The 27218-nt window shown below is 36.2% G+C and overlaps 1 protein-coding gene across 1 annotated transcript in view; it reads left to right on the top strand.

The window, feature by feature from the left end:
- ZSWIM6 (zinc finger SWIM-type containing 6) overlaps positions 1-27218 on the top strand; it is a 200342-nt gene that overhangs the window by 153828 nt on the left and 19296 nt on the right. Inside the window, exons 5-6 of the mRNA XM_036848198.1 lie at positions 22031-22210; positions 26908-27084. Coding sequence (XP_036704093.1) covers positions 22031-22210; positions 26908-27084 — 357 coding nt within the window. The remainder of the gene's footprint in view (positions 1-22030; positions 22211-26907; positions 27085-27218) is intronic.

Raw genomic sequence — 27218 nt, forward strand, 5'->3', positions numbered from 1 at the left:
TCTAAATACAGAGGCTTTGTCAATTGTGTTGCTCAGGAGGCTTTGCTTCCCTCCAGCACTATTCTCAGAATGTCTGTCTGCTGCTGGATCCTCATTACTGGGGCCTGGTTTCTTTCTCTGTTGTGTGGTCCTACTGCTATTTGTCTCTTAAAACTGAGACCTCTGTGTTCTTGGGTCAGAGGGCTCTGGGTTCTGTTCTGCTGTGGGGATGGGAAGAGGGGTTTATTCTCTGCTGCTTTAAGTAGGCAGAGTAATTTCTAGTTTGGGTCAGAAGTTAACCAAAAGAGAGAATGCATATTTCTATATGGTGGGCAAATCTACGATAAATACTTCCTGTGTAATACTATCAACCATCCTTCTCTTGACTGCAGCTGCTAGGCCTTAATTATCCATTCAATACCCTGTATGAGAAATAGTGAAAATAAAGAGAAAAATTTAAAAATACATATTAATAGAAAAGAGTAGATTCTCGGGATTAAAAGAGATCTTTACAGATGATTTGATCCTATTTAGCCAATTGGAGACTCTTAATGATATTCATTGTCTAAATTATTTAGGTGTACAATTGAATAATTTTAACAACACTTGGGGATTACCCCCTCTTCTAAACTCTTCTAAATATAGACCACGGAGATTTGACTAGGAGTTAAGATGTAATACATTTTAGTGTTCTATATTATACATGTAGTGTGCTGGTAGCATTGTTTGTACCAAGAATAAATTCCAGTTACTTTCTTTTATGCTGTCTTTCTATTTATAACATGAGTCCATCGGTGGTAGATTTTGTTCTCACATTCGTGGCTAATAGGAATGTCAGAGCATTGGTATAATGTGTTCTTTTCTTGCTCACAACAATTTCGGAAAAGTTCTCTCCTTACTTTTCTCACTTCTTAAAAGTTAGTATTGAACTTGCCCTCAAGAAACTGCCACCAAAGGGAAATCTGGCTGGGGGAGTCTCCTTCCTAGAATGTGGATCTCCAGAGCGTCCCATCGTGGTAGAGCATAGGAGGAGTGAGGGAGTGAAAACGGAGAAAGACAGGCTGGGGATCATTTCCTTTCACCATTTCTTACCCTGAAGTGGCAGCATACAAAAATTAACGAGGTCTGAGAAGCCTCATTTTAAGCCATCTGCGATTCCCAGGGGCTTCACGGGGAGTCAAGGATGCGGGGAGCTAGAATGGGAGAAGTGGAAGCCAAGGGAGGACTGCAGCAGCCACTTAGGCTGTTCTCTGCATGTGCTGGCGCCTAGCGAGGTGCTTTGCAAGTGTTGTCATGGTTCATTTAAGCTTAGGTGGGCTAGTGAGGTCGGGGGAGAACCCAAGGAAAGGACTGATGGTTGTCACTCAGATAGGGAGTGCAGACCCTGCGTCGCAGAGCCCCCCTGGGTTGGGGCGGGAGGGAGAAGAGTGTGGTAGGAGGAGGCAGGGCCTTCTCCTGCCGGTAGAGCGCCTCCTGCCTCTTTACACACTAGGCTTTCCGCTAAGATTTCTCTAGGACAAAGGATTCCGAGATTTAAAATACGTGCTTGACAGTGACTATCTTCAGTAGGCTTTTAAACAGCCACCCATCTTAAGGGTATACCTGAGAATGACTTTTTTATTTATGTAAATAACTTTCCCTTATATATTTTAGGTGGAAGGCGGGCTGGCAAATGATTTGCAGTAGGTGAATTTTTGTGAGGCTGCTGTAAGCTTGTCTGATAACTTCATAACATTGTTTTTAGTGCTCAAGTTCAAAATTCCAAATTGAAATAAGGATAGGACTCTATGTAAAGTACAGGTGCCATCTGACATTGCTTGAATGAGTTAGTAGATCTTAGACTGATGAGTTAGACTGATCTTAGGGCTATTTTCTCCGGCTCTGATCTAGAGATGAATTGCCAGGAGTAGTGGTAGTAGTGGTTATGCAAAATGTGGCTCACTCCCTCAATTCTATGAGCAGCGATAACCTTTGAAATGGAAATCCAAATCTCTGTGATTTTGAGCTATGACCAGCTGAACCTTGTTGACCTCAGGTTGTGCTTCCCAGCCCCTTTTTGGGTAATTTAGTAAATTTCAGAATTTGCTTCAGCAAACCTGGAGGAGAGAGAATCATTCATAAATTAGGAATCAGACTTAAGCGATAAACAGTCTTGAAATGGCTTAGATTGGAAGCCACAGTCTTCCTTTGTGATGAGCAAGGGCTGAGGGGGTTCTATGGGAGGAGCCTAAACAGGACACTTGGGTCAAATATAAGCTGGGAACGGGGAGAAAATTCTGTTAGGAGTAATGCTTTCAAAATGCTGCCAAGAGCACAAAAGTCTTAATTCACCTCTCCCCGACCCCGCCTGCCCCCAACACACACACATTTAAAGATGAGATTAATATATCCAGCAACCTATTCACCATACATATTGATCATACACAGAAAATGCTCTTTGCTAAACAATTAGGATCCTGTATAGACCAAGTAATCTGAGAGATTTTTTTGTCTGTTTTGAAACCATTAAACTACTCTCTGTGGTTAATATTAATAGTCTTCTTGTCAGTTGCTGTCTTTATTGGGGCATTTAAACTAATTTCATGGCCATCCTTGTTCGTCCCTGTATTAGTGTCCATTTAATAATCTCACCCTACTTTTTTCCTTCTTGTCTACTAATAGAACATTGAAAGTGATTCATTTTTTAAAAGTTAGTTTTCCAGTAAAGGTGAGAAGAAAAATATGCCTTGCATAGAGTTGGTGCTCAGTAAATACTTGTGAATAAAAAGTGAATGAATAATTGAAGTGTAATGCTAGACACCTATTTGGAAGCATTAAGAAGTAAGCATTTTTGGTGTACTGAAAACAGTGATTGAAAGGCATTGATCTTCACTGTGTCCTCAGTTTTCCTTTCCTACCATTCTGGTTTTTCCTTCCTTCCTGCCCATGTACAGGTGAATCTTCACGGACATCTGTGTACTGAGGAGCCACACACGCGCACACACAGATGCACACTGAAATATAAACACAGGTTAGGGTATGGAAGGGCAGTGATTCCCCCTTGCCATCAGTGCTGCAGGTAATCTATTGCATTAATCAGCTAGCCAGTGGGAAATGCAAGGGAAGTGATTATACTATCATACACAATACAATCAGCATGAAGCACTTGTCAAGACCAATACATCAAAGTTTAATTCAGTAATAGAATGAATTAGAGCAAAATGAAACATTCTGTTCTTCAAGAAACTCAGTACCCATCACAGATTCTTTCTGAACTCTATAGAAAAGTCAGTGTATTGAGAAATTGTTTTTAATGAGTAAAATTGGAGTTCCAATATGACAGAATACTATAAACCCATTTCCTTGGGGTTGTTACACAACTATAGCTGAAGTGTTTACCTGTCATCAGTATTCTATAGTCATAACCATTGGTAAATTCGATTATTTTTGGTAGGGCTCCTGATTATCTATTGTCCTAAATTAGTTCTCCATGGTAAGTGAAAGGAAGGTTGTTGTACCGGTAGCTTAGGGAAGCACTTATCTATAAATATGGTGGACAGTAGCGTGCCTTACCAGTGCAGCAGGCAGATTCAAAAGAACCTACTGTTTATAGTGCCCTATGGTAGGCACTGCCATTGGGGAGCTTATAATCTAGTTAGAAAACAGAATACGTGAAAAATAAAAAGCAGCCCAAGTAAGACAACAGAAGAAGTGAGGTTATATAATGTAGGATGTGTTTCAGAAAATTTTGAGGCTAGATCTAATATATTTCATACGGTACGTCACAATTCTGTATCAGTTTGTAATATATATTCACAAGTAATTCTTTACCACACTTAACCAGGCATGTTTTTTCAAACGGGCAAGTTGAGGTAAGTTCTGTCTTAAACAGGATTGTTTCAGTGTTTAGAGCCTACAACTAGAATATAAAGAACAGGGTTCTTGGAGCCAGACGCTCTTTAAGTATGGATTCTGATCCTCATATTCACTAACTGTGTAACCCTGGACAAGTTCCTTATCTTAGATAGAACCCCAGTCTCCTTATCTGTAAAAAGGCATAATGAGGATTTTTGAGGCGTAAGATAATTTAGATAATATACAACACTTTCTTTCTCATTCCGGAAGCCCTTTGTCTATGCTGGGAAAGTGGGCCCAATGGGCAGCTTGTTGGAGGGAGGCATCCTGAAGCCCTAAAGAGTATTTTCAGAACTAGATTTATATAGACTTGGAGTCATGACTGTTGGACGAATCATGGCACTGTTTATGAAGACAGTTCAGTTAAGCAGCCAGTGCAGAGCACATGGGAAATGTTCTTGCAGGTTACCACAGTTCACATTCCCTCTCCTCACTGTTGACTGCCCTTTTGTATCTCAAACTAAGACATCGTGTGTCATTGTGTCTTTTTCTCTTCTTTCTACTTTTCCTGGCTTTCCTTTCCTCCCTCCCTCAAAAAGGAGCAGGGTGGTGAGTGGTGGAGGAGCTGGCTCTGGTCACTTCCTATAGGACCAGGTTCCTAATGAGGTCAGGTTGTGTTTGATGCGCTGTGCATGTTGACCCAGTAGCACTGACACGTCACATGGGATGGAAAGCCTGCATATTAATTAGATGAGGGCCACAGGTTTGCCTGAAAGGAACATTATCCAGGATACCAGTTAGCTGTTTTGGAATATCTGTGGTTTATTTTCTTTCTTGACCACAAAAAGATGGTGATTCTACTTCCATCTTTTCTCAGAGCCTGGGTAGATGATAACCAGTTGTATGCCGTTTGGCTGAGGGTTTAGCCCTGCTTGACCTACGTAATCTCAAAAGCTCTCTCTTTACAGTGTCCCTGAGGCTTTATTTTGAAATTTCCCCAGAAGTATTTTAGTGAATTAGGAACTAGCGTACCAAATTTAAAGTACAGAGAATGTTTTTACCAGTTAAACGTATTTTCCAAACGTGGGTTACTAACATATTAAGACTGAATTGTACTGCGAACGATACTATAATTAGGGTTGCAATTTTTGTGTGGTCTGACCCAAGAAATTTTGTGACTACAGTTTTGCTAGCAGAACTAATTCTGCCAGTGATCTTCTATTTGTGACTGCAATTAGGCATTTCATGGCCTCTAAATAAGTATAATTAGTTAACTGGATCACGCATGAAATCCAAGCCTCTTATAATAGCCTCTGAGAACAAAAATAAATATTATAAATATTATGAATTGTTTTATAACTATGGAACCCTGGGAAGTACCAAAAGTGATTGTTTTATACTTTGCCTACTACTATTTCATAAGAATAAACATGATATTAAAAAGTAGAAATTAAATTTTCCAGGTGAAAGTCTTCATTTTCCACCTTGGAGACAGAGGAAAAAGGGAGTCACTGGCCTTTCTTCTCACCTTTAGAGAAGGCGGTATTGGTTGCCCTGCCCCTTCGTCCCCCGCTTCCCACTGCCACTACCCCTGTGCTGTCTCCAGTAGCATTATACACATCGTATCTTCTGGAAAATAGGGAGAAGAGCACATTTATAAAGAATTCCAAAATGTCTTTTATAAAAAATGTCTAGCTTTTATATTAATTACTGAATTGATTTGCATATTAACAAAAACTCATGAAGTAGAAAGAACTTTAAAAACAGGTTATATTGATTGTGGGGAATAGCAAGAGATAGAGAATGGCCAGCTGATTTATTCAGTCACAGATCATAATGCTCCACCCAGCAATACACCCAGCAGGCAAAGAGCACACTCAGTCACACACAAGTGCATTATCCCAGAAATGCTGATGTGACTCCACTCTAAGAGACCTCATATTAGTACATCATCATATTTTCAGAGAAAACAGATTTCTTCTGACTTGAATAATCAATCTTGAATTGTAAGTTGAGCTTTTGATTGTTTATCTGCTGTTTTAATCTGCAGTGAAATTACTTATTTGCTATGCCTGTCAGTCCTGAAAAATACAGAGTTTTCATTTGTTTCATTAGATCTTTTTAGATGGACCTGTGGTAAGTTTTTGTTGGGTATGATTCTATTAATATATATGCAACATGTTCTAAGTATATAAGAGTAGATGGTTAAATAAAGTACAGGGTTTATTAGCAGTACGTTTAGGCTACTTCATAATTTTCAACAATAATATACCATTTGTATTATACTGCTGAAATATGAGGGAGCAGATCAGTGATTCTGTCAAAAGACTAAAATCATTAATCTTAGAATTCATATACGCTAACTGCACATAGGAAGCCTCACTTACAGAGGTGCTTTTTGACCACGTTTCTAGGCAGAAGGCTAAACACCACAGTGTTTAAGAATGTTAGTTAGGGGGTCGGATCATGGGCCTTGGTAACAAATCCTGGCTGCCATCTTTAATAGCAGCACAACATTTCTACTTGTCTCTGAACCTCAGTTTCCTTATTTGTAAAGTGAGTCTTTCTTTGAGGGTGAAATGTGATAATGTATGTAAAGTACTTCACATAGGGTTAGTGTGAAGTATATTCAATAAATGGCAGCAAGTGGATAAGTAAAGATGCCATTCACTTTCAGAAATATGTTCGCTGAACTAGATGGAGTGATCTTTGTACCCTAAAGACAGACATTTTAAAACTTTAAATGTAGACTCTATTTAGAAATCTAACATGGGTAACATGATATTATTAGGATTTTCCTTGAAGGGATAGAAATTAACATACAAATCAGCACTTAATACTGTGTGTTGGCATACCCTTTATGCTGTTAAGTTTTCATAATGGCTTTTTTGTTTTTTGCTTGACTTGCAGCTCTTTTCATATGTTGAGCGGTTTGTTTGGATTTGATAATTTTAACTAACAACATTCTCATACCCATTGGTAAATACCTTCGTTTTCCATTTTGTAATCTAGCTGAGTTACATTATTTCCCGGTGATAGTGATAGATTTCAGTGGCCACAGATCCTTCGCTACTCTTCCATTGAGATGTGGGGTCTGTGTTCTCTCATTTTTGTAGATGTTTGACCAACGAAATATGACAGTAGATGTTTCGGCCAGTTTCTGGGCCCAAGCCTTAAAAGTGACTGGCAGTGTCTACCTCCTGTCTCTTAGAAGGTTCTGTCCTAGGGCCCTGAGTTTTCATGTAAAAAGTCTGGCTATCCTGAGCCTTCCATGTTATGAGAAAGCTCACACTGTCCACGTAGAGAGGCTGTGTTATGGCAGGGGAAAAGTAAGGAGGAGAGAATCTCTGACCTACAGAATTATGAGATACAATGATACATTGTTATATTAAGCCTGTAAGTTTAGGGTAGTTCTTTTACATAGTAATAGATAACCAGAACAGGGGTTATACATCTGACAATACTTCATGCTGTTTCTAATGGTTATCTTCCAAGTCTCTAGCAGTGTCAAATAGAATAATGTGTAAAAACGAAGTTCTGTTATTTCAGTTAACTTTTATCCCTCATGTTGGACTAAAATGTTTGTCAAAATTGAATCTGTATTACTAGGAAGTAGTGTAAAACGGTCCTAGAGTATTCTACATCGCCATTTTTAGTATTTTTAAGGTAATTTTTCCTCACCTTCATATTCTCCTTATACCAAATTTCACCTGGTTTGACTTCCAGGTTTTTCCCCTCCAAAAATAAGAATTTGGGTTCCAGTAAGTTTTAATTTTGAGTTCCTGAAGAAGACTGGAACCCTTGACACTAAAAAGGGACGGAGAGTGAACGGTAGACTAGAAGTTTTGGCCGAGATTCTGAGGGGGGAGGGGGAGGGGAGGGAGGCTGAGGAAGGAAGCGTCTGAACAGGCTTCAGCACTGCTCTTTGTCCGTCCTTTGGCACGAGGTTACCATGGGCAGAGAAAACGTTGTATAACCCTGTAGGGTTGGGGATGAGTTTGAGAAATGCCTCCTCCATTCCAGTAGGTAAGGATAAAATTACCCAAAGCATCTCAGACCTCTAAGTGACTGTGGGCCTTGGGTGGGGCCTGGGAGGCCTACTGGAAAACAAAACACATTTAAAACCCTATCTTTGAAACCAAGGGAAAAGAAGACACTAAAAGATGTTTCTAGCTAAAAACATATAGCAAGTGGAAATTAATTGCACAAGAACCCATTATTACTAGCCTAAGTGTTTAATGTCACTGATACTTTTTTGTTTAATATGTTCTCTTAATTGTTTTATTTTATTAAATGTAGAAATATTTATAACGGTATTCAGAGAATCACAAGCTGAGTCCTTCAATCTTGTTTTCACCTTTCGAGTCTCAATTTCCTCAACATCAAACTCTTCTACACCGGGGTTTGCTGGAGTGCACCTTTTGGTGCTTGGTGGAACTCTACAGTTTTCAGAACATTTCTGCACGTATTATCTTACTTAAGTGTAAACAGCCCTACAAGGTAGGTAGGAATTATTATCTCTATTGTTTAAATCAGGGACTGCCACCACAGAGAGTCTAAGTGGCCTTGCCCAAGGTCTTGCAGCTGGTAATCCATATCTTGTCCTTTCCAGATCAGAGTTTGTGGATCAAACGTTTATTCTAGTTGGAAATGTAAAACACTGGGTATGTGGGGCAAAATGGTGGTGATTTGTACATCGAAATGTTTGATGGACAAGACTGGCCTTCAGGACATTTAGAATTCATTAATTCTTGTTACCTACATTTGTTGAGAGTGTGGGTGCTTGTCCATTGGCAGTGTGACCGGTAGAATACAGAAGCGACTAAAAAGACTTTTGTACATGGAATCTAAGAAATGCGAGAAAGAAACGCATATAACAAAATAGCAGTAGACTCACAGAGAACAAATCAGCGGTTACCAGTGGGGAGAGTGAAGGGGGTGGGAAAGATAGTAGTTTGTTTTTCTTAATCCAATACTTCTATGTAGAAAATAAAAAAACAAGGATCTATTGTACAACACAGGGAAATATAGACATTATTTTGTAATAACTTTTAGTGGAGCATAATCTATAAATATATGAATCCATATGTTATAAAAAAATAAAAATATTTTAAAAATAAAAAGGCTTTTGTGATGATTTGTCTTCTGTCTCCGTGTGATTCTGTCCATGTTATTTGCCTATTTGGGTCAGGTATAGGATGCGAACAGATTTTAAGACCACTGAGTGGATTGGAACCATTCACCTTGTGCAAAAAAAAAAAACGGTTTTGTTTTCCTTCATCCCAGGGGAGTTGCCTTCCTTGTTTTGCTTTACTTTGACTTGTAGATTACAGCACATCTTTTTGCTGAAATCACTGAGTGCAGATTAGGTGGAGTAGTGGAAAGGAGAGTAAAAGCATGCTGGGTGGTAGAGAAGAAGCTAGACTAGAGCTGAAATGTGCCATGGATAATTCAGAAACCTAATGATGCACACACCGATGATTTGATAATTGCCTTTATATACTTTGAGGCATTGAAGCTAGGAAAGCAATTTAAAAGTATTGAATTTATTTTCATTGTACTTCATAGCAAATAATTAAGTGTCCTTTGTAAAAGAACCAGTAATACTTTCTAGATGCCGGGTCATCTGCTAGGTGCTGGAAATGCTAAGTTTTCACTGAGTGCTCTGTCCTGTTTTTGGTTGAGTCCTTTTAAAAGGGTTTGTATTTCTGAGGGACAGCAGAATGAAGTGTTTAATCATCAAAGAGCTTTATTTTTAAAGCTACAAATGTTGCAGGAGTGTGTTGGAAGGGAAGGAGATAAATGCTCAAAGTGGGACTCCGAATTAATAAAATTTGGAGGATGACTTACTCAATTTGGTTAACTTGGTTATTAAGGCTAATTACAGCTTTTGTAGTGGTGACTGTTCAGATAAAAGACCATATCTATTATAGCTCTGAACTTGAATCTAACATTAAGAACATCCTTTCAAGATGAAACCTCTCTTAAGGGAGGTGAGCAATAAAAAAACATTACTGGCTTAAATTAATAAAGGCTTGGCTCTAAAAATTTTTTTCTCATTCTGTAACGGAAATTTTCTAATTAGAGAAATGTAAGCATGAATATCTAGTTTTATAGCTTTATTTTTTCCTTGAATCACAGAAATCACTTTAAAGTTTGCAAGAATATTTAGGATCTTGTTTTTAAGATCTTGTAATCTGTTTGCATTTTAGTTTTCTCATCTTTAAAGTGGATGTATTATTTCTGATCATGGAGGATTATTGTAATGAGTTAATGAAAAAAATGTTTGTGAAGCCCTAAGTATAGTGCCTATAGCACATGATAGGCACCCAAGAAATGGTGACTATTAGTGATAATAATGATTATTTAATTAAAGTTGTAATTGGTGTTCCTATATTTGTTTCCTCAAAAGAACTTTTTTAAAAAGTAGAATTATATGGTTTTGTCAGTATTGTGCTGTCTTCTGTAAGCTCTGAGTTTTCACCAAGTGAAAGTGAAGCTTACTGGGTCATTATCACCTTGTCAGCTTCTTCATATGCAAGTCAGTCAGTCCTTCAGCATTGTATACATTGGTTAGTATTTTCCTAATTTTATCTTTGAGTTACTTCAAAAGAACTAGTGCTTAGTATAAATTTGGTTTTTAATTCTATTTTTTAAACTTTGTATTGCGCTATATCTTTAAAAAGAAAAAGAAATTGAATGTGAAAAACAATGGATTTGAGATACATATATATGTTAGGATATATAATTTCTACATTTAAAAAAAATTTTGTTGGAGTATAGTTGCTTTATAATACTGTGTTAGTTTATACCATACAGCAAAGTGAATCAGCTATATGTATACACGTGTTCCCTCTTTTTTGGATTTCCTTCTCATTTAGGTTGCCACAGAGCATTGAGTAGAGTTCCCAGTGCTATACAGTAGGTTCTCATTAGTTATCTATTTTATACATAGTATCAGTAGTGTATATATGTCAATCCCCATCTCCCAATTCATCCCCCCACTTTCCCCCTTGGTATCCACAGGTTTATTCTCTATGTCTGTGTCTCTATTTCTGCTTTGTAAGTAAGATTGTCTATACCAGTTTTTTCAGATTCCACATATATGCGTTAATACACAATATTTGTTTTTCTCTTTCTGACTTACTTCACTCTGTATGACCATCTCTAGGTCTATCCATGTCTCTACAAATGACCCAGCTCAGTTCCTTTTTATGGCTGAGTAATATTCCATTGTATATATGTACCACATCTTCTTTATCCATTCCTCTGTTGATGGACATTTAGGTTGAATTTAGTTCTATCTTAGCTTTTAGTTGACATGGTGGTGCTTTTAAGCTGATTTCCAAAATAAATTATAGTTCACACAGGTGGACTGAAATACAGAATTCTGAATTATAAAATAGACACATAGAAAATAAACTTATTTTGGATAGACATTTACAAATTATTTGTCCATATTAATTTACTTGGTTGCCCTTTTACACAGAACCTTGATACTACACTAACAACCTGATAATGAAATTTCTAGTCTCACAGCACATCTTTCAGAGCAACTTTTTGATTTTAGTTTTATCTGATAAAGTATTCAAGAGTAGTAGAATTATAAGACAAAAACATCTTGGAAGAAAAACACGAAAGAGTCTTAATTCTGAAGCATTACCTGTTGAATATTATAATTTTATTTTTTAAAAAGATAATTTGATGATTTGGAAAATGACTTCAGTGTAGCCTTATAAATAGAAATGCCAATTTTTGATCCAATCTGTAACATTCATTGGATTTAATTTAATTATTACCATGTAACTTATTTTGTGTTGTTATGTTGTCCATCAGTCCAAAATCTAAAGCCTGGTAAAGTTGTATCCCATTTTCCAATGGGATTCAGTAGGAAAGGCTGCCACTTACAGGTTCTTTAGATACCATTTTGATTTGTCTCTTGCTTTGAGACAGTGTGTGGTCATGTTTCATTTGAAGCTGTTTTTCCTGGTTCTTGGCATGGGAAACGCATACGATTAATAGAATGGTGATTTGTGCGATGTCCATTGGCTTGTAGAGAAATCCTGCAGAGAGAGCACTCATATTTAGGTCTTTCGAATACCAGTAGATAAAATTGTTTGATCCATATATTAATTAGCAATTTTTAAAAATTTACTTTGTTACATCCAGTAAAATTCCTAACTATAGTGTAAAATACATACCATAAATACTTAACTATAAAAATACATACACCTGACATTTTTAGTGTACAATTTTGAGTTTAGACAAAGGCATAGAGTCATGTGATCAATGAAGATATGGAATGGTTATTATCACCTCCAAAAATTCCCTCACACAGTCCCTTTATAATCAATTCATCACCTACTCCCTGTCCCTAGCATTGGTAGTCTATTCTCAGTTCATTTAGTTTTCCCTTTTCCAAAATGTCACATAAATGGAATAGTAAAGTGTGTGTGTACACATATATACCCTTTTGATTCTGGCTTCCTTCACTTAGTATAATGCATTTGCGATATTATGTGTATTTCAGTGGTCTGTTTCTTGTTGCTAAGTAGTAGTCTATTATATGAATGCACCAAGTTTGTTCATCCATTCATCAGTTGAAGGACATTGAGGTTGGATGTCTTTTGCATTTACAAATAAAACTGCTATAAACATTCTTGTAAAGTTTTTATGTGAACCTAAGTTTTCATTTCTCTTGGGCAAATCCCAAGAGGTAGGATTGTTGGGTCATAAGGTGAATGTTTAACTTCATGAGAAACTGCTGAACCATATTCCAAGGTAGCTATATCATTTTGCACTCGCAGCAGCAGTTATGAGCATTCTGATTGCCAGCAGTATTTTCAGATTTTAAATTTCTTTTTCTAATTTTAACCCTTATAATAGGTGTGTAGTGGTATCTCGTATGGTTTTTTTTTAATTGAAGTATAGTTGATGTACAATATTATATAAGTTACAGGTGTACAATATAGTGATTCACAATTTTTAAAGGTTATAGATAGTCCATTTATAGTTAATTATAAAATATTGGCTATATTCCCTGTGTTGTACAATATATCCTTGTAGCTTGTTTTTGTCATAATAGTTTGTACTTTTTACTCCCCTCTTCCTATATTGCCCCTTCCCCCTTCCATCTCCCCACTGGTAACTACTAGTTTGTTCTCTGTATCTGTGAGTGTGCTTCTTTTTTTATTATATTCATTAGTTTGTTGTATTTTTTAGAGTCTACATATAAGTGATATCACACAATATTTGTCTTTCTCTGTCTGACTTATTTCACTTGACATGATACCCTCCAAGTCCATCCATGTTACTGCAAATGGCATTATTTCATTCGTTTTTATGGCTGAGTAGTATTCCATTCTGTGTATATACACTACATCTTCTTTATCCATTCTTCTGTTCATGGACACTTAAGTTGCTTCCATACCTTGGCAATTGTAAATAATGCTGCTATGAACATTGGGGTGCATGTGTCTTTTTGAATTAGTATTTTTGGTTTTTTCAGATGTATACCCAGGAGTAGGATTGATGGATCATATGGTCGTTCTATTTTAGTTTTTTTGAGAAACCTGCATACTATTTTCCATAGTGGCTGCACCAATTTATATTCCCAGCAACAGTGTATGAGGGTTTCCCTTTCTCTACATCCTCGCCACATTTGTTATTTGTGTTCTTTTCGATGATAGCCCCTCTGACAGGTGTGAGATGATATCTCATTGTAGTTTTGATTTGCATTTCTCTGATGATTAGTACTGTTGAGCATCTTTTCATATGCCTTGTTGGCTATCTGCATGCCTTTGGAAAAATGCCTATTCAGTTCTTCTGCCCATTTTTTAATCGGGTTGTTTGTTATTTTGATTTTCTTCTCGTTATGTCAGTGGTTTCCTTTGCTGTGCAAAAAGCTTTGAAGTTTAATTAGCTCCTATTTGTTAATTTTTCCTTTTATTTTCTTTGCTTTAGGAGACAGATCCCAAAAAATATTGCCATGATTTATGTCAATGAGTGTTCTGCCCATATTTTCCTCTAGGAGTTTCATGGTTTCTGGTCTTACATTTAGGTTTTTAATCCATTTTGAGTTTATTTTTGCGTATGGTGTTAGAGAATGTTCTAATTGCATTCCTTTACACGTAGCTGTCTAGTTTCCAAGCACCACTTATTGAAGAGACTGTCTTTTCTCCATTGTATATTCTTTGTTGCAGAGTGATTGACCATAAGTGCATGGGTTTATGTCTGGACTCTCTATTCTGTGCCATTGATCTATGTGTCTGGTTTTTGTACCAGTACCATGCTGTTTTTATTACTGTAGCTTTGTAGAATAGTTTGAAGTCAGGGAGCATGATTCCTCTAGCTCTGTTCTTCTTTCTCAAGATTGTGTTGGCTATTTGGGGTCTTTTGTGTTTCCATACAAATGCCATTGGTATTGTGATAGGGATTGCATTGAATCTGTAGATTGCCTTCGGTAATATGGTCATTTTAACAATATTAATTCTTCCAATCCAAGAACACGGTGTATCTTTCCATCTGCTTGTGTCATCTTCATTTACTTTCATTAGCATCTTACAGTTTTCCAATTACAGGTCTTTTACCTCTTTAGGTAGGTTTATTCCTAGGTATTTTATTCTTTTTGATGCGATGGTAAGTGGGAGTGTTTCCTTAATTTCTCTTTCTGATAGTTTGTTGTTAGTGTATAGAGATGCAACAGATTTCTGTATATTAATTTTGTATCCTGCAACTTTTCTGAATTCATTGAGAAGCTCTAGTAGTTTTCTGGTGGTGTCCTTAGGATTTTTTAGGTATAGTATCATGTCATTTGCAAACAGTTTCCATTTTCATTTTCATAATGATTAATGATGTTCAGCATGTTTTCATCAGCAGTTTGCCATCTGTACATCTTCTTGAGTGAAGTGTCTTTTCCAAATTTTTTGCCCATTTGTAATAGGGTTGGTTATTCGTTTTCTTGATGAGCTTTGGGAGGATTTTACATATTCTAGATACAAGTTCTTTGTCAGATGTATGATTTGCACATATTTTCTCCCAATCTGTGGCTTGTCTTTTCATTCTCTTTATATTGTTTTTTTTGCAGCACAAAAGATTTTAATGTTGATGAAGTCCACTTGATAAATTTTATCTTTTATGGATTATGCTTTTGATATTGTATCTAAGATTATCTCTGCCTAACCCAAGGTCACAAAGATGTTTTCCAGAAGTTTTATGGTTTTAGGTTTTATATTTAGGTCTGTGATCCATTTTGAGTTAGTTTTTAATAAGTTAGTTGAGTTAATTTTTAATAAACTGTGTGTTGTAGATTTAAGTTCATTTTATATGAATATCCAATTGTAGTAGCACTAGTTTTTGAAAAGATGTATCTTTTCTACATTGAATGGCTTTGAACCTTGAATTGACCATATCTATGTAGGTCTGAGCTCCCTAATGTATACAATGGTGTATGTACCTGTTCTTTCACAATCATACACTGTCTTGATTACTCTTAACTTTATACTAAGTCTCAAAATTAGGTGCTGGGGAGCCTTCCAACTTTTTCCTTCTTTAAAATTGTTTGGCCATTCTATATTTTTGTCAGCATGTACACCAGTGCCTGCTAGGGTTTTGAGTAGGGTGATGTTGAATATATAGATCAATTTGGGGAGAATTGATATCTTAATAGTATTGAGGTTTCCAGTCTGCTTTTTAAGATTTTCTTTGATTTCTCTTGTCAGTGTTTTGTAGTTTTTAGCATAGAGACTCCGTACATGTTTTGTTAGATTTATAACTTAAGTATTTCATGTTTTTTGATAGTATTATAATTGGTGCTTTTGGGGGGTAAATTTTGATCTGTAATTGTTCAATTTTAGTACATAGATATACAGTTGGTTTCTTGCTTTGAATTTGTATCATATGACCTTGCTAAACTTACTTACCTTTTTTGTAGGCTAGTTGTCTACAAATAGAGGCTATTTTATTTTTTCCTTTTAAATCTATGTCATTAATCTCCTTTTCTTGCTTTATTGGCCTGGCTAAAACTTCCAGTGTGATGTTGAATAGGAGTGGTAGAGCAGACATCTTTGCCTTGTTTTTATCTTAGGGGAAAAACATTCAGTCTTTTGCCATTATCATATTAACTGTAGGTGTTTTTTTTTGCAGATGACCTTTCTCAGGTAAGTTATCTTCTGTTCCTAGTTTGCTGAGAGTTTTACTTATTATGAAGGGATGTTGAATTTTGTCAGTTGCTTTTTCTGCATCTGTTGAAATGGTCATATGGTTCTTCTTCCTTAGTCTGCTATATAGTGAGTTACACTAATTTTTAATGTTGAACCGGCCTTGCATTCCTGGGATAAACCCTATTTAGTTGTGGTGTGTTTTCTTTTTTATGTATTTCTTAATTAGATTTACTAATATTTTGTTGTGGTGTTTTACTTTGACATGTAATTATATTTACTTGTAATGTTTTTTGTCTGGTTTTGCTATCAGGGTAATGCTGGCCTCATAAAATAAGTTGAAAACCTTCCCTTTCTTCTTTTTTCTGGAAGGTATTGTATGGAATTGGTGTTCTTTCTTTCTTTACTGTTTGGTAGAATTTTCCAGGGAAACATCTGGATGTGCACGGTTAGAGTTTTTAACTGCAGATTTAATTTCTTTGATAAATTTAAAGCTATTCAGGTTATTATTTCTTCTTGAGAGAACTGTGGTAGTTTGTGGTTTTTCAAGGAATTTGTCCATTTCATCTAAGCTGTAGAATTTATGGGAATAAGTTGTTCATAGCATTCCTTTATGAGCCTTTTAATGCCTCTAGGATCTATAATTATGTGCCCTTTTTTATTCCTGATACTCATAGTTTGTCCTTTCTTTTTTTTGGTCAGACTGATTATAGCTTTATTAGTCTATTTAAAGAACTAGCTTTTGGTTTCATTAAAAAAAACTTAGGTGGTGGTTTTCCATTTAATTGATTTCTGATCTGTTGTTTCCTTCTTTCTGTTTGCTTTGGCTTTGATTTCTCATTCTTTTTCTAGTTTCTTAAGGTGGATATTTAGATTATTGATTTGAATCTTTCCTTCTTTTCCAATACAGGCATTTAATGCTATAAATTTCTAAACTCTTTTTAGCTGTAGATCACAAGTTTTGATATATTTTATTTGCATTTTCATTCAGAACAAAATACTTTGTTTTCTTTTGTGACTTCTTTTACTCATGAGTTATTTAGAATTGTGTTGTTTAATTCCCAGATATTTGGGAATTTTCCAAATATCATCCTGTTACTGATTTCTAATTTAATTCTGTTACATTAGAGAATATACTTTGTATGATTTCACTTCTTTAATATTTGTCAAAGTTTGTTTTATGGCCCAGAATATGGACTGCCTTGGTAAATGTTCTTTGTGCATTTTAGAAAGTATAAGATTTTGTTTTGTTTTGTTTTTCTACTAATGTTAAGTGGAGTGTTCTATGAATGTCAGTTAGATTAAGTTGGTTGATAGTATTGTTTTAGGTATTCTTTATCCTTGCTAATTTTCTGTCTACTTGTTCTGTTAGTTATTGAGAGAGAAGTATTGAGATCTCCAAATGTAACTGTGGATTTGTGTGTTTCTCCTTTCAGCTCTGTCACTTTTTGCTTCATATATTTTGAAGTCTTAATGTTAGGTGCAGCATCCTCATTTAGTATTGTTATGTTTTTTTGTAGAACTGACCCTTTTATCATGTTATGTTTCACTTTATCTGGTGTAGCATTTCTTGTTCCAAAGTCTGCTTTGTCTGATAATAATATGGCCACTCCAACTTTGTTTTGAAAGTGTTTGCATGGTGTATCTTTTTCCATCCTTTACCATTTAATTTATCTATGTCATTATATTTGAAGAGGGTTTCTAGTACATAGCATAGAGTTGGGTCTTGTTTTTTAACCTGATTTCACCATCTCTTTTAATTGGTATGTTTAGATGTTTTACATTTGCTATAATTATTGTAGTTCAGTGTAGGTCTACCATTTAATCATTTGTTTTCTATTTATCCTCTTTGTTTTTGTTCCTTTGTTCCCTCCCTCCTGCCTTCTTTTCTCCTTCTTTGGATTATTTTAAAACATTTTTTTAGTATTTCATTTTAATTTATCTATTGTCCTTTTTGTTTGTATCTCCTTGTATTTTTTTTAATGGTTTCAGTATTACAAGAAATATACCTAACCTTAAACAGTCTACTTTGAGTTTATACTTTGCCACTTAAAGAAGAATGTAGAATCTAACAACCATATAGGTACCTTTACTCTCCCTCCTTTATGCTATAGTTTTCATGTGTATTACATCTACATATGTTTAAAATACCATAAGACAATGTTCATGTTTTTGCTTTCAGTAGTCATACTTATCTTAAAGAACTTAGAAGGACAAAAGTAGTCCATGACATTTACTTAGGTATTTATTATTTCTGTTGCTCTTCCTTTATTCATATAGTTCCAAGTTTCCCTCTGGTATTATTTCTCTTCAGCCTGAAGAACTTTCTTTAGCATCAGGTTTCTTGAACAATACATGTTGTTAGTGTTTCCTGATCTGAGAAAGCCTTCATTTCACCATCATTCATGAATGATATTTTGCCAACTCTGGGTTGATATTTCCATTTCTTTTAACACTTTAAAGATATTGCTCCACTGTCTTCTGTCCTGTATAATTTCTGACAAGAATAATTATTTGAGTCATTCTCCTTTATATGGCATTTCATTTTTCTCTGACTGTTTTCAATATTTTTTTCTTTTCTCTTTGGTTTTCAGTGATTTGATTATCACTGGGCATGGATTTTTTTGGTTAGCTCAGCTTCTTTGATCTGTAAATTCATATCTTCAATTTTGGGAAGTTTTCAGTAATTATTTCTTTTGAGTTTTTCTGTATCTATTTCTCATCTTCTTTGGATCTCCAATGATACAAATGTTACTTTTGATATTTTCCCACCTGTCTTAAGGCTCTGTTCATTTTCTTCTGATTGTTTCTCTCTCTTCTTCAGATGAGATCATTTCTATCTTCAAATTTACTGACTTTTACCTCTGTCATATCCATTCTACTATTAATCCTATCTAGTGAATTTTTTATTTCAGATATTGTTTTTTCAATTCTAACATTTCTATTTAGTTCTTTTTTTATAGTTCATATTCACTTCTGTCAATAGTGTTTATCTTCATCTGGTGGAACATAGTTATAATAGTTGCATAAAGTCTCTGATTGATAATTCTAACATCTGGTTCATTGTTTTTTCCATTGAGAATTGATCACATTTCCCTTTTTCTTTGTAAGCCAAGTAATTTTGGATCCTGAACATTTTAAATACTGAATTGTAAGAGTCTGGGTCCTATTATAATCCTCCGGAGAAATTTTTGTTTTTTTAAAGCATACATTCAGTAGGATATATTCACAGACTATGAGTTCTGTTTTACCTTCTTTGGGTGATATCAGTAAAGTTTTCAAAACCTTGGCTATGCTGCATTGGGGCAGTCTCATGCACGTGAGGTGTGACCAGTATTTGTGCCTATTTTTGTACAGAATATCCAGGGATCTCCCTCTCTAGCTTCTGAGTGGCAGGGGGTTCCCTTTTCCCAATCCTCTCACCAGGTAGATGAGGTTTCTCTCAAGTTGTTGCTCTATATGCCTTCTACATAGTTTCCCAAATGGGGCTAATCTTATGTGCAAGCCAGGAGAGAAAAGAGGGGGGAAAGTAACAGGAAGTCACCCCCATATGACTTAAATTTCTTCAAGTTTTATTTCCACAAACCGCTTGCTGTTGTTTACTTTTCAGAGCCCTCAGATTGCTGCTTTTTGTATTTTGTCCAGTTTTTAGTTGTAATTATGGGGAGAGATAAGCCATAGTGGGCTTTACTCCGTCTTGATCTATCACATTTTTGTTTCTAATTGGAATTTTAAAATATAGAAATGTGAATTGTAAATATCTGTGGCTTAGGTTGTGGCTATGTTTATTTTCTGTGGTAAACATTATTTGATATTTAAAATAACAGATTCTCTAATTGAAGAAGCTTGATAATTTTAAATGTGGAAGAAATGTAAAGCATCTCTTTTGGGACAAACAAACATAAACAGACCATTCTTACCTGTATTATTCACTTGGTTAACACAACTGGTTAAAATAAACAGATACACATACAAACCTTTTCAAAGAAAAAGTGTTGTGAATGGCTTTGAAGTACTGGTATCTGTCTTGTTTTGAAATTGGTAAAGTAAAAACTTTTTTTTTTTTTCCACATGGCAAAGCTTGCAGGATCTTACCCATGCCCCCTGCAGTGGAAGCATGGAGTCGTAACCACTGGACCACCAGGGAATTCCCAAACTTGAACTTTTAAAACTTGTGAAATATTTGCTTGAATTAGCTATCTTTTTGAAAAATGTAGAAAGGAATGATAAATTTTATCAGTACCTTAATTTTTCAAATTATGAGTTATACCTTCTAAATTCATTAGGGCTTTTCCTTTGAAAAACAAGTGAACTTTTTTATTGAAGTATAGTTGATTTAAAATATTGTGTAAGTTTCAGGTGTACAGCAAAGTGATTTGGTTATATATATATATAGAATCAAAAAATATATATACATATTTGATTCTTTTCTATTAGAGGTGTTTACAAGATATTGACTGTAGTTCCCTGTGCTATACAGTAAATCCGTGTTGTTTATTTTATATATGGTAGTGTGTATCTGTTAGTCCCATATTCCTAATTTATCCCTCCCTCCCTTTTCCCTTTGGTAATCATAAGTTTTCTATGTCTGTGAATCTGTTTGTTTTGTAAATAAGTTCATTTGTACTACTTGTAGATCCCACATGTGATATCATATAACATTGTGTCTTTCTCTGTCTGACTTACTTCACTTAGTATGATAAACTCTAGGTCCATCCATGTTGCTGCAAATGGCATTATTTCATTCTTTTTTATGGCTGAGTAATATTCCATTGTGTGTGTATGTTTGTATGTATGTACATAACACATCTTTATCCACTCATCTGTTGGTGGACACTTAGATTGCTTCCACGTCTTGGCCATTGTAAATAGTGCTGCTATGAACATTGGGGTGCATGTATCTTTTTGAATCTGAGTTGTTGTCTTTTCCAGATATATGCCCCGGAGTGGGATTGCTGGATCATATGGTTTTTTAAGGAACCTCCATACTGTTCTCCATAGTGGCTGTACCAATTTACATTCTCATCAACAGTGTAGGAGGGTTCCCTTTTCTCCACACCTTCTCCAGCATTTATTATTTGTAGACTTTTTGATGATGGGCATTCTGACCAGTGTGAGGTGATACTTCATTGTAGTTTTAATTTGCATTTCTCTGATGATTAGCGATGATGAGCATCTTTTCATGTGCCTGTTGGCCATCTGTATGTTTTCTTTGCAGAAATGTCTATTTAGGTCTTCTGCCCCTTTTTTGATTGGTTTGTTTTTTGTTTTTGTTTTTTTTGACATTGAGCTGTATGAGATATTTGTGTATTTTGGAAATTAAGCCCTCGTCAGTCGCATTGTCTTGAAATATTTTCTCCGAGTCCACAGGTTGTCTTTTCATTTTAAAGCAAGTGAACTTTTGATAAATGTTTAGTGATTTCATTCACAAAAAGACATAAATTTAGTGATTTCATTTATATAAAGGTTAATTCCTGGTTAAATCATTTAGGGAAGCATGTTTAAGTAAATTTTATTTTTAAAAGATCTGTTGATATATGGATATGCATACTAATTAACGAGCATAATAAAAGTTTTAAATGCTTATAAGGAGACTGGGAAATAGTTTATTCGTGTCCATTGTTATGCCTTTATGATTTTATTTTAAAAAGATAGTCTTAAAAGTAAATTTAATTTTTGCACAGAAGAACCATTTAGAGTGGTTTGTTGCAGCATCCATGAATAAAATCTGCTTGTAAATTAAAGTAACAAATTGGTCCTTAAGGTTGTATTCTTTATTTTTTGCCCAAAATGTCACACAAGTAGGAAGGTGATTACAATTACCATTTGAAATATCTTTCATCTTTATATGTAACAGTGTTTGGATTCTTTGGTTCACATTTGGGCTCTTTTGTCCTCTTTACATTAACCTCTGTATGAGGTTTGTTGCTTGGACAAGGGAGAATTGCATTATAAAACTGCAGACTTGGGTCCATTTTGAAATGGTTTATCATTAGCTATTAGGATTGGACACTTGTAAACTTTTAAAAAATTTGCTTTCCTCTCTCCCTTTAAATTAGGTGCTCTGTGGATGTGTATAGTTTTAAATCCCCACTGCAAGCTGGAGCAGAAGGCCAGCTGGCTAAAACAGTTGAAAAAGTGGAATGGTGTTGATGTCTGTCCATGGGAAGATGGAAATCATGGCAGTGAATTACCTAACTTAACCAATGCTCTGCCTCAGGGTGCGAATGCTAACCAAGGTGAGTACACAGTGGTAATCTGCTCACTTTGTATCTACCTAACTGTGCATCTGCGTTTATAACAGTAACTTATAATAGATTTGGGAAAATTATTTTACTCACTTAAGAACTTACTATAACTCACGGACTTAATCTGTTTTGATATGAATGTGTGTGTGTGTGTTTTAATTTTTATGTGAGACCTTTCTATAACTTCTTTTCATATCCTCAGAATACAGATGGATATAATACTTACATATACTACTAGTATGTGTTAAAATTGCCTATTAATTATTTAGTTTGAATATATTTTTAAAAATCATGGAATGGGTGGGTAGTATATTGTAAAACAAAATATTGAGAGGCTTGAGGAGCTGTGTGTTTTTATATCTGTTGGTCAGTTCATATTTGGGCTACTATACAATTTAATCAGTTAAAAATTCTTAGTTTTAGAATATAGCAAGTAAACATTTAATGACTGGGGCTGCAGGAGCATGGGGTGCCTGCTGGCATTCAGACCAGGAAAATTCTTTATTGTGAAGGACTGTCTAGCATACTTGTTTCCACCTACTGTAGGCTAATAGTGCCCTCCAGTCTTTGGACAACTAAGGAATGCTCCCAGACATTTTCAGATAGCCTCTTAAGAATCTTGGTTTCTCATTTCTGTACTGGTTTTTGTTTGTTTGTTGTTTTTTTTTTTTTTAAGCTTCTCCCTCTCTATTGGACCCACTCATTTAGCTCAAGTTTCTCTCATCTTAAAAAATCTTTCCTTGCCCCCATCGTCCCCGCTAGCTACTGCAGAATTTTCTCCTGTCTTTCAGAACCAAATCTTTAAAGTAGTTAACTCTTGCAAATAAACATTTCATTCACTAACTCTGTCACTCTTCTTGTGTAAGTTTGTGCTGCTGCTCCCCCTTTTTTGTGAAAACTTGGAAGACTTTAAAGTTACGATAGATGCAAGGTGGGAGTTAAATGACATCAGAAGGATTCAGGAATCAAGACTGTCATTCTGTTTTCTGGCCCCATCTGGAGTTGGTACTCCTAGAATGAGCTGGACAATGTGCTGAGAATGAAATGTGATGTTAGCATAGTATTTTCAGTGTCTACAAAGAGAGAAAATAATAGGTATTACTCCATAGGGACCTGTCCAATCAAAAAGAAGTTTCAGGCCTTGGGAAAGATGATTATCTGGCTCTCCTTTGTCTAGAGATATTTGCCTTGGGAATTCAGTATTTGAAATCTGTCGTATCTTTATTGCCCATGATGATTTTATTTAATAACTTCAAAGAAAATAAATCTACCCCTTCCTTATACCCCAAGTTTTTTTCCAGAAGCTCAGAATTTTCAAGTTTAACAATTCAACATTTATTCTCTTCCATTGCTAGGAAAATGTATGCTTATGTCTCCATAGGCAATAAATTTGATTTTTTTTAACTTTATTATATTTGGAGGTTTCTCTGTGTTTCACTCCCCACCTGCTTTTTTGTGACTGCCATCCTAACATTTTACAGTTTACTTTTTTACTTTCCATTTGGTTGCTTTCCCCTTGGTTAAATATGAATATTCCATAGGCTTTAGAAAACTCTTAGGAAGTGGTCCAGCCTCCAGAAAAAAAGAGTTCATTTCATTTATGGTTTGGCCCAGGGATATGAAGTCAGGACTAGTTTCTAAGGGCAATATTTATAGCTGTTGTGCCTAAAGGCACCAGGGCTCCTCCTTTTAGCAGAACACCCACATTCTCCAGAGGGGCTGCCAGAAGAGACATCCCTACAGAGGGGCTCGGGTGCTCAGCCTGCAGTACTTCCGCTGGAGGGCTGAGCGGGCTGGCAAAGGGAGAACCTTTGGTGACAGCAGAGCCCAGCAGCCATGCTGCTGGGCAGCGAGTGCATGTGGTACAGACCATGGGCAGAATTGGCATGTGTTTGCACATCAGAGTGAAAGTGAAGCACAAATCAGGCCCTGTCTTTGCTGAGATTATTTGTTAGAATTAATTGACAACATTAGAATCCACACCCTTAGAAAGAGTAGTGTGTTTGTTTTTTAAATATACCTGAATGAGAGCCTTTTTTAAACTTTTTTGGTTAAAAAACTAATATTATTTTACACTTTATTTAAAATTTTTTACAAATTAGTGTTTATCGGTTTTTAATTAATTAATTAATTAATTTTTGGCTGTGTCGGGTCTTCGTTGCTGCGCACGGGCTTTCTCTCTAGCTGTGGTGAGCAGGAGCTACTCTTCGTTGCAATGCGTGGGCTTCTCATTGCAGTGGCTTCTCTTGTTGCGGAGCACGGGCTCTAGGCACATGGGCTTCAGTAGTTGTGGCACACGGGCTCAGTAGTTGTGGCTTATGGGATCTAGAGTGCAGGCTCAGTAGTTGTGACACACGGGCTTAGTTGCTCCACAGCATGTGGGATCTTCCTGGACCAGGGCTCGAACCCATGTCCCCTGCATTGGCAGGTGGATTCTTAACCACTGCACCACCAGGGAAGTCCCTGTGTTTATCATTTTAACAATTTGATTAAGATCATCTGTTTCTTTTTTCTGTTATTGCAAAAATCAAAAAAACACAGATATCTAAGATAAAAATTGACCATAATTTTGATACTTAATCAAATCAATTTTTGTTTGTACATCTTTTTAGTCATTGTATATGTACATATTTTTTTTTGTTTCCATGCTACTATAGAGCTTTATATCTTACATTTTCATTTAAATACCAATAGTATTTAGTCTTTTTTGTTACAATTGGTTGTATCAGACTCTTAGAGCTAACCACTGTCCTGGTGTATGTCCTGTACGTTTCGCTATGCTCTTACAGTCACATACAAACATGAAAAGTTAAGATTTTAATTTTTTCAATGGAATCATACCCACAGCTTGCTTTTATTATTGATACCAAGTGGGTCAAACAGACAGAACTCTCATTCTTTTAATAAGTGCATAATAATACGTTGCTTTCTAAAGTCTCCTTTTAATTTTAAATTCTGTTTCTATGATTTGAGTTAAACAAAATAAATAAAATTAGAAAGCCATTTAAAAATACTTGTGTGAGATTTGGACTTTGGAATATTTGATTGATTGACTATAAGAAGTCATGGAACCACTTTCTTGTTGAGTAGGGGTATATTTATTCTGCTCTGCAAAAAGCCCTGGTAGGTTCCAAAGGCTATTAAATGTAGGGCCAACTCTTCCCATTTGCAAAGTGTCCATCCGTCTGCTGCTAACAAGGAGTCTGGGCAGGGGCCAGAACAGATACATCAGTATTTAGGCCTCTCAAATTATGTCATCCATGCATTTTGATATGTCTGCCATTCAAATACAGATTGTCTAAGTCCACCTGAGACCAAGCTGAAGTTATGTCTCTTTCTGTTCAAGACCATTCAAAAGCCTTTCAGAACAGCCTAAATAGCTGAATTTGTAGTGAGGTTATCTGTGTTTTGATCTTGACTGCCATTGCCTTGGCGGTGTGACCTTGGCAAGTCACTTTACTTCTCTCAGTTTTCAGTTCCATCAGCAGAATAGAGGGGCTGGTCTAGATGAGTTTTCAGAGCTCATCTTGATTCAGTTGTATTTTGATTTTTATGATTTCCTTTATGTCTGTGCTTAGCCAAAGCTCCAGGGAGAGGAAGATGAAACTTTACCAACTAAGGAAGCTCCAGACTTCTCATTTAGTTAAGCCTCAGAACAGTGAGGGGTGATACTTGAGCTAAATAAAGCACACATAAATAAAAATAGTTTGTTACCCTGATTGTCAGTTGAGGCTCTTTCTAAGGTTTCTGCCACAGTTTAAGGTAAGTCTGGAGTTGGGGACCCAAGGGGTGGGAGTGCAGGTAGAATTTGAATGATTTTTTCCAGAAGAACTGAATAATCCCAGAAGTTGGGGTAAAAATATCCTTTATTCCCCAAACATTTCTTTTCTCTGTCAGGTCCTGAAACTTGAACCCTCTTCGGAGTGTGTGCTTCTGCTCTTTTGTGATGCCCTGGCATACACTATGCTGGGGACATCACACCAGTCATGGAACCTGCACAAGAGTCAGGAGGCAGCCTGTAGGGGCAAGGTAAGTGCGCTGGTTTGTTTTGTAGCTATGTTGTGTGGCTTTGTGAAATGTTAAATATATGCATTTATGCCCTTTGGGATATAAAGTGACATTTAATCATTATATCCCAAGAAGCATAATAGTTTTAATTGTGCAAAACCGCACAATATAGTTAAAAAATACAACCAAAAGCACAACCCTTCTGCATATTTTTAAAGGCTGATTGCATCTTCCTGAAAGGTTCCATGGCTGGTGTCTCATCTCTTGCATAGTGTTTGTGAGAGCTGTTGATCCCATCAGGGCAGTCCACCACAGCACCTCAGAAGTGGGGAGCAGTGAGTTTTCATGTGATTTTTGTGCCGAGTGCCTCCTTTCAGTGTATTTGGCATGGAAGCTAGACTTGACGATTCTTTTTGCAGGATGCCTTTAACCTTAGCTCTGATGGCTGCAGAGTGTTTGTGTTTGATAAAACAAGTGAGTGAATGGTGGCTCTTTGGTCTGATTTGCCTCCTAGTACTTAGGACATGAGAATATTCACCCTTCATCCTTCTGCTTAGGGGGTGCAGGACAATGTGTGTGGGTGTGTTCATGAACATCTGGCCACAGAATGGTATGGTATGACTGATTTATTCACATGTGAATAATAGCTGACACGGCTTTCTGAATTGTGGAAAAAACAGATTCATCGAACAGGCCACATCGGACAGTGTTCACCCGAGCCATCGAGGCGTGCGATCTCCACTGGCAGGATAGCCACTTGCAGCACGTTATCAGCAGTGACCTGTACACCAACTACTGTTACCATGACGACGCTGAAAACTCCCTCTTTGACTCCCGCGGGTGGCCCCTCTGGCATGGTAAGTGGCCAAACCGGAAAGACATTTCCATGACTTACTTCTTTGTTTAGCTTCTATAGCATTATTGGAGTGGGAGGAGGAGAGTTGAGGGTTTCAGTGGGAGATGGATGAATGCTTGGCAATAGGAGTTTTTC

This window comes from Balaenoptera musculus, chromosome 3, assembly GCF_009873245.2.
Source record: "Balaenoptera musculus isolate JJ_BM4_2016_0621 chromosome 3, mBalMus1.pri.v3, whole genome shotgun sequence".
NCBI lineage: Eukaryota > Metazoa > Chordata > Mammalia > Artiodactyla > Balaenopteridae > Balaenoptera > Balaenoptera musculus.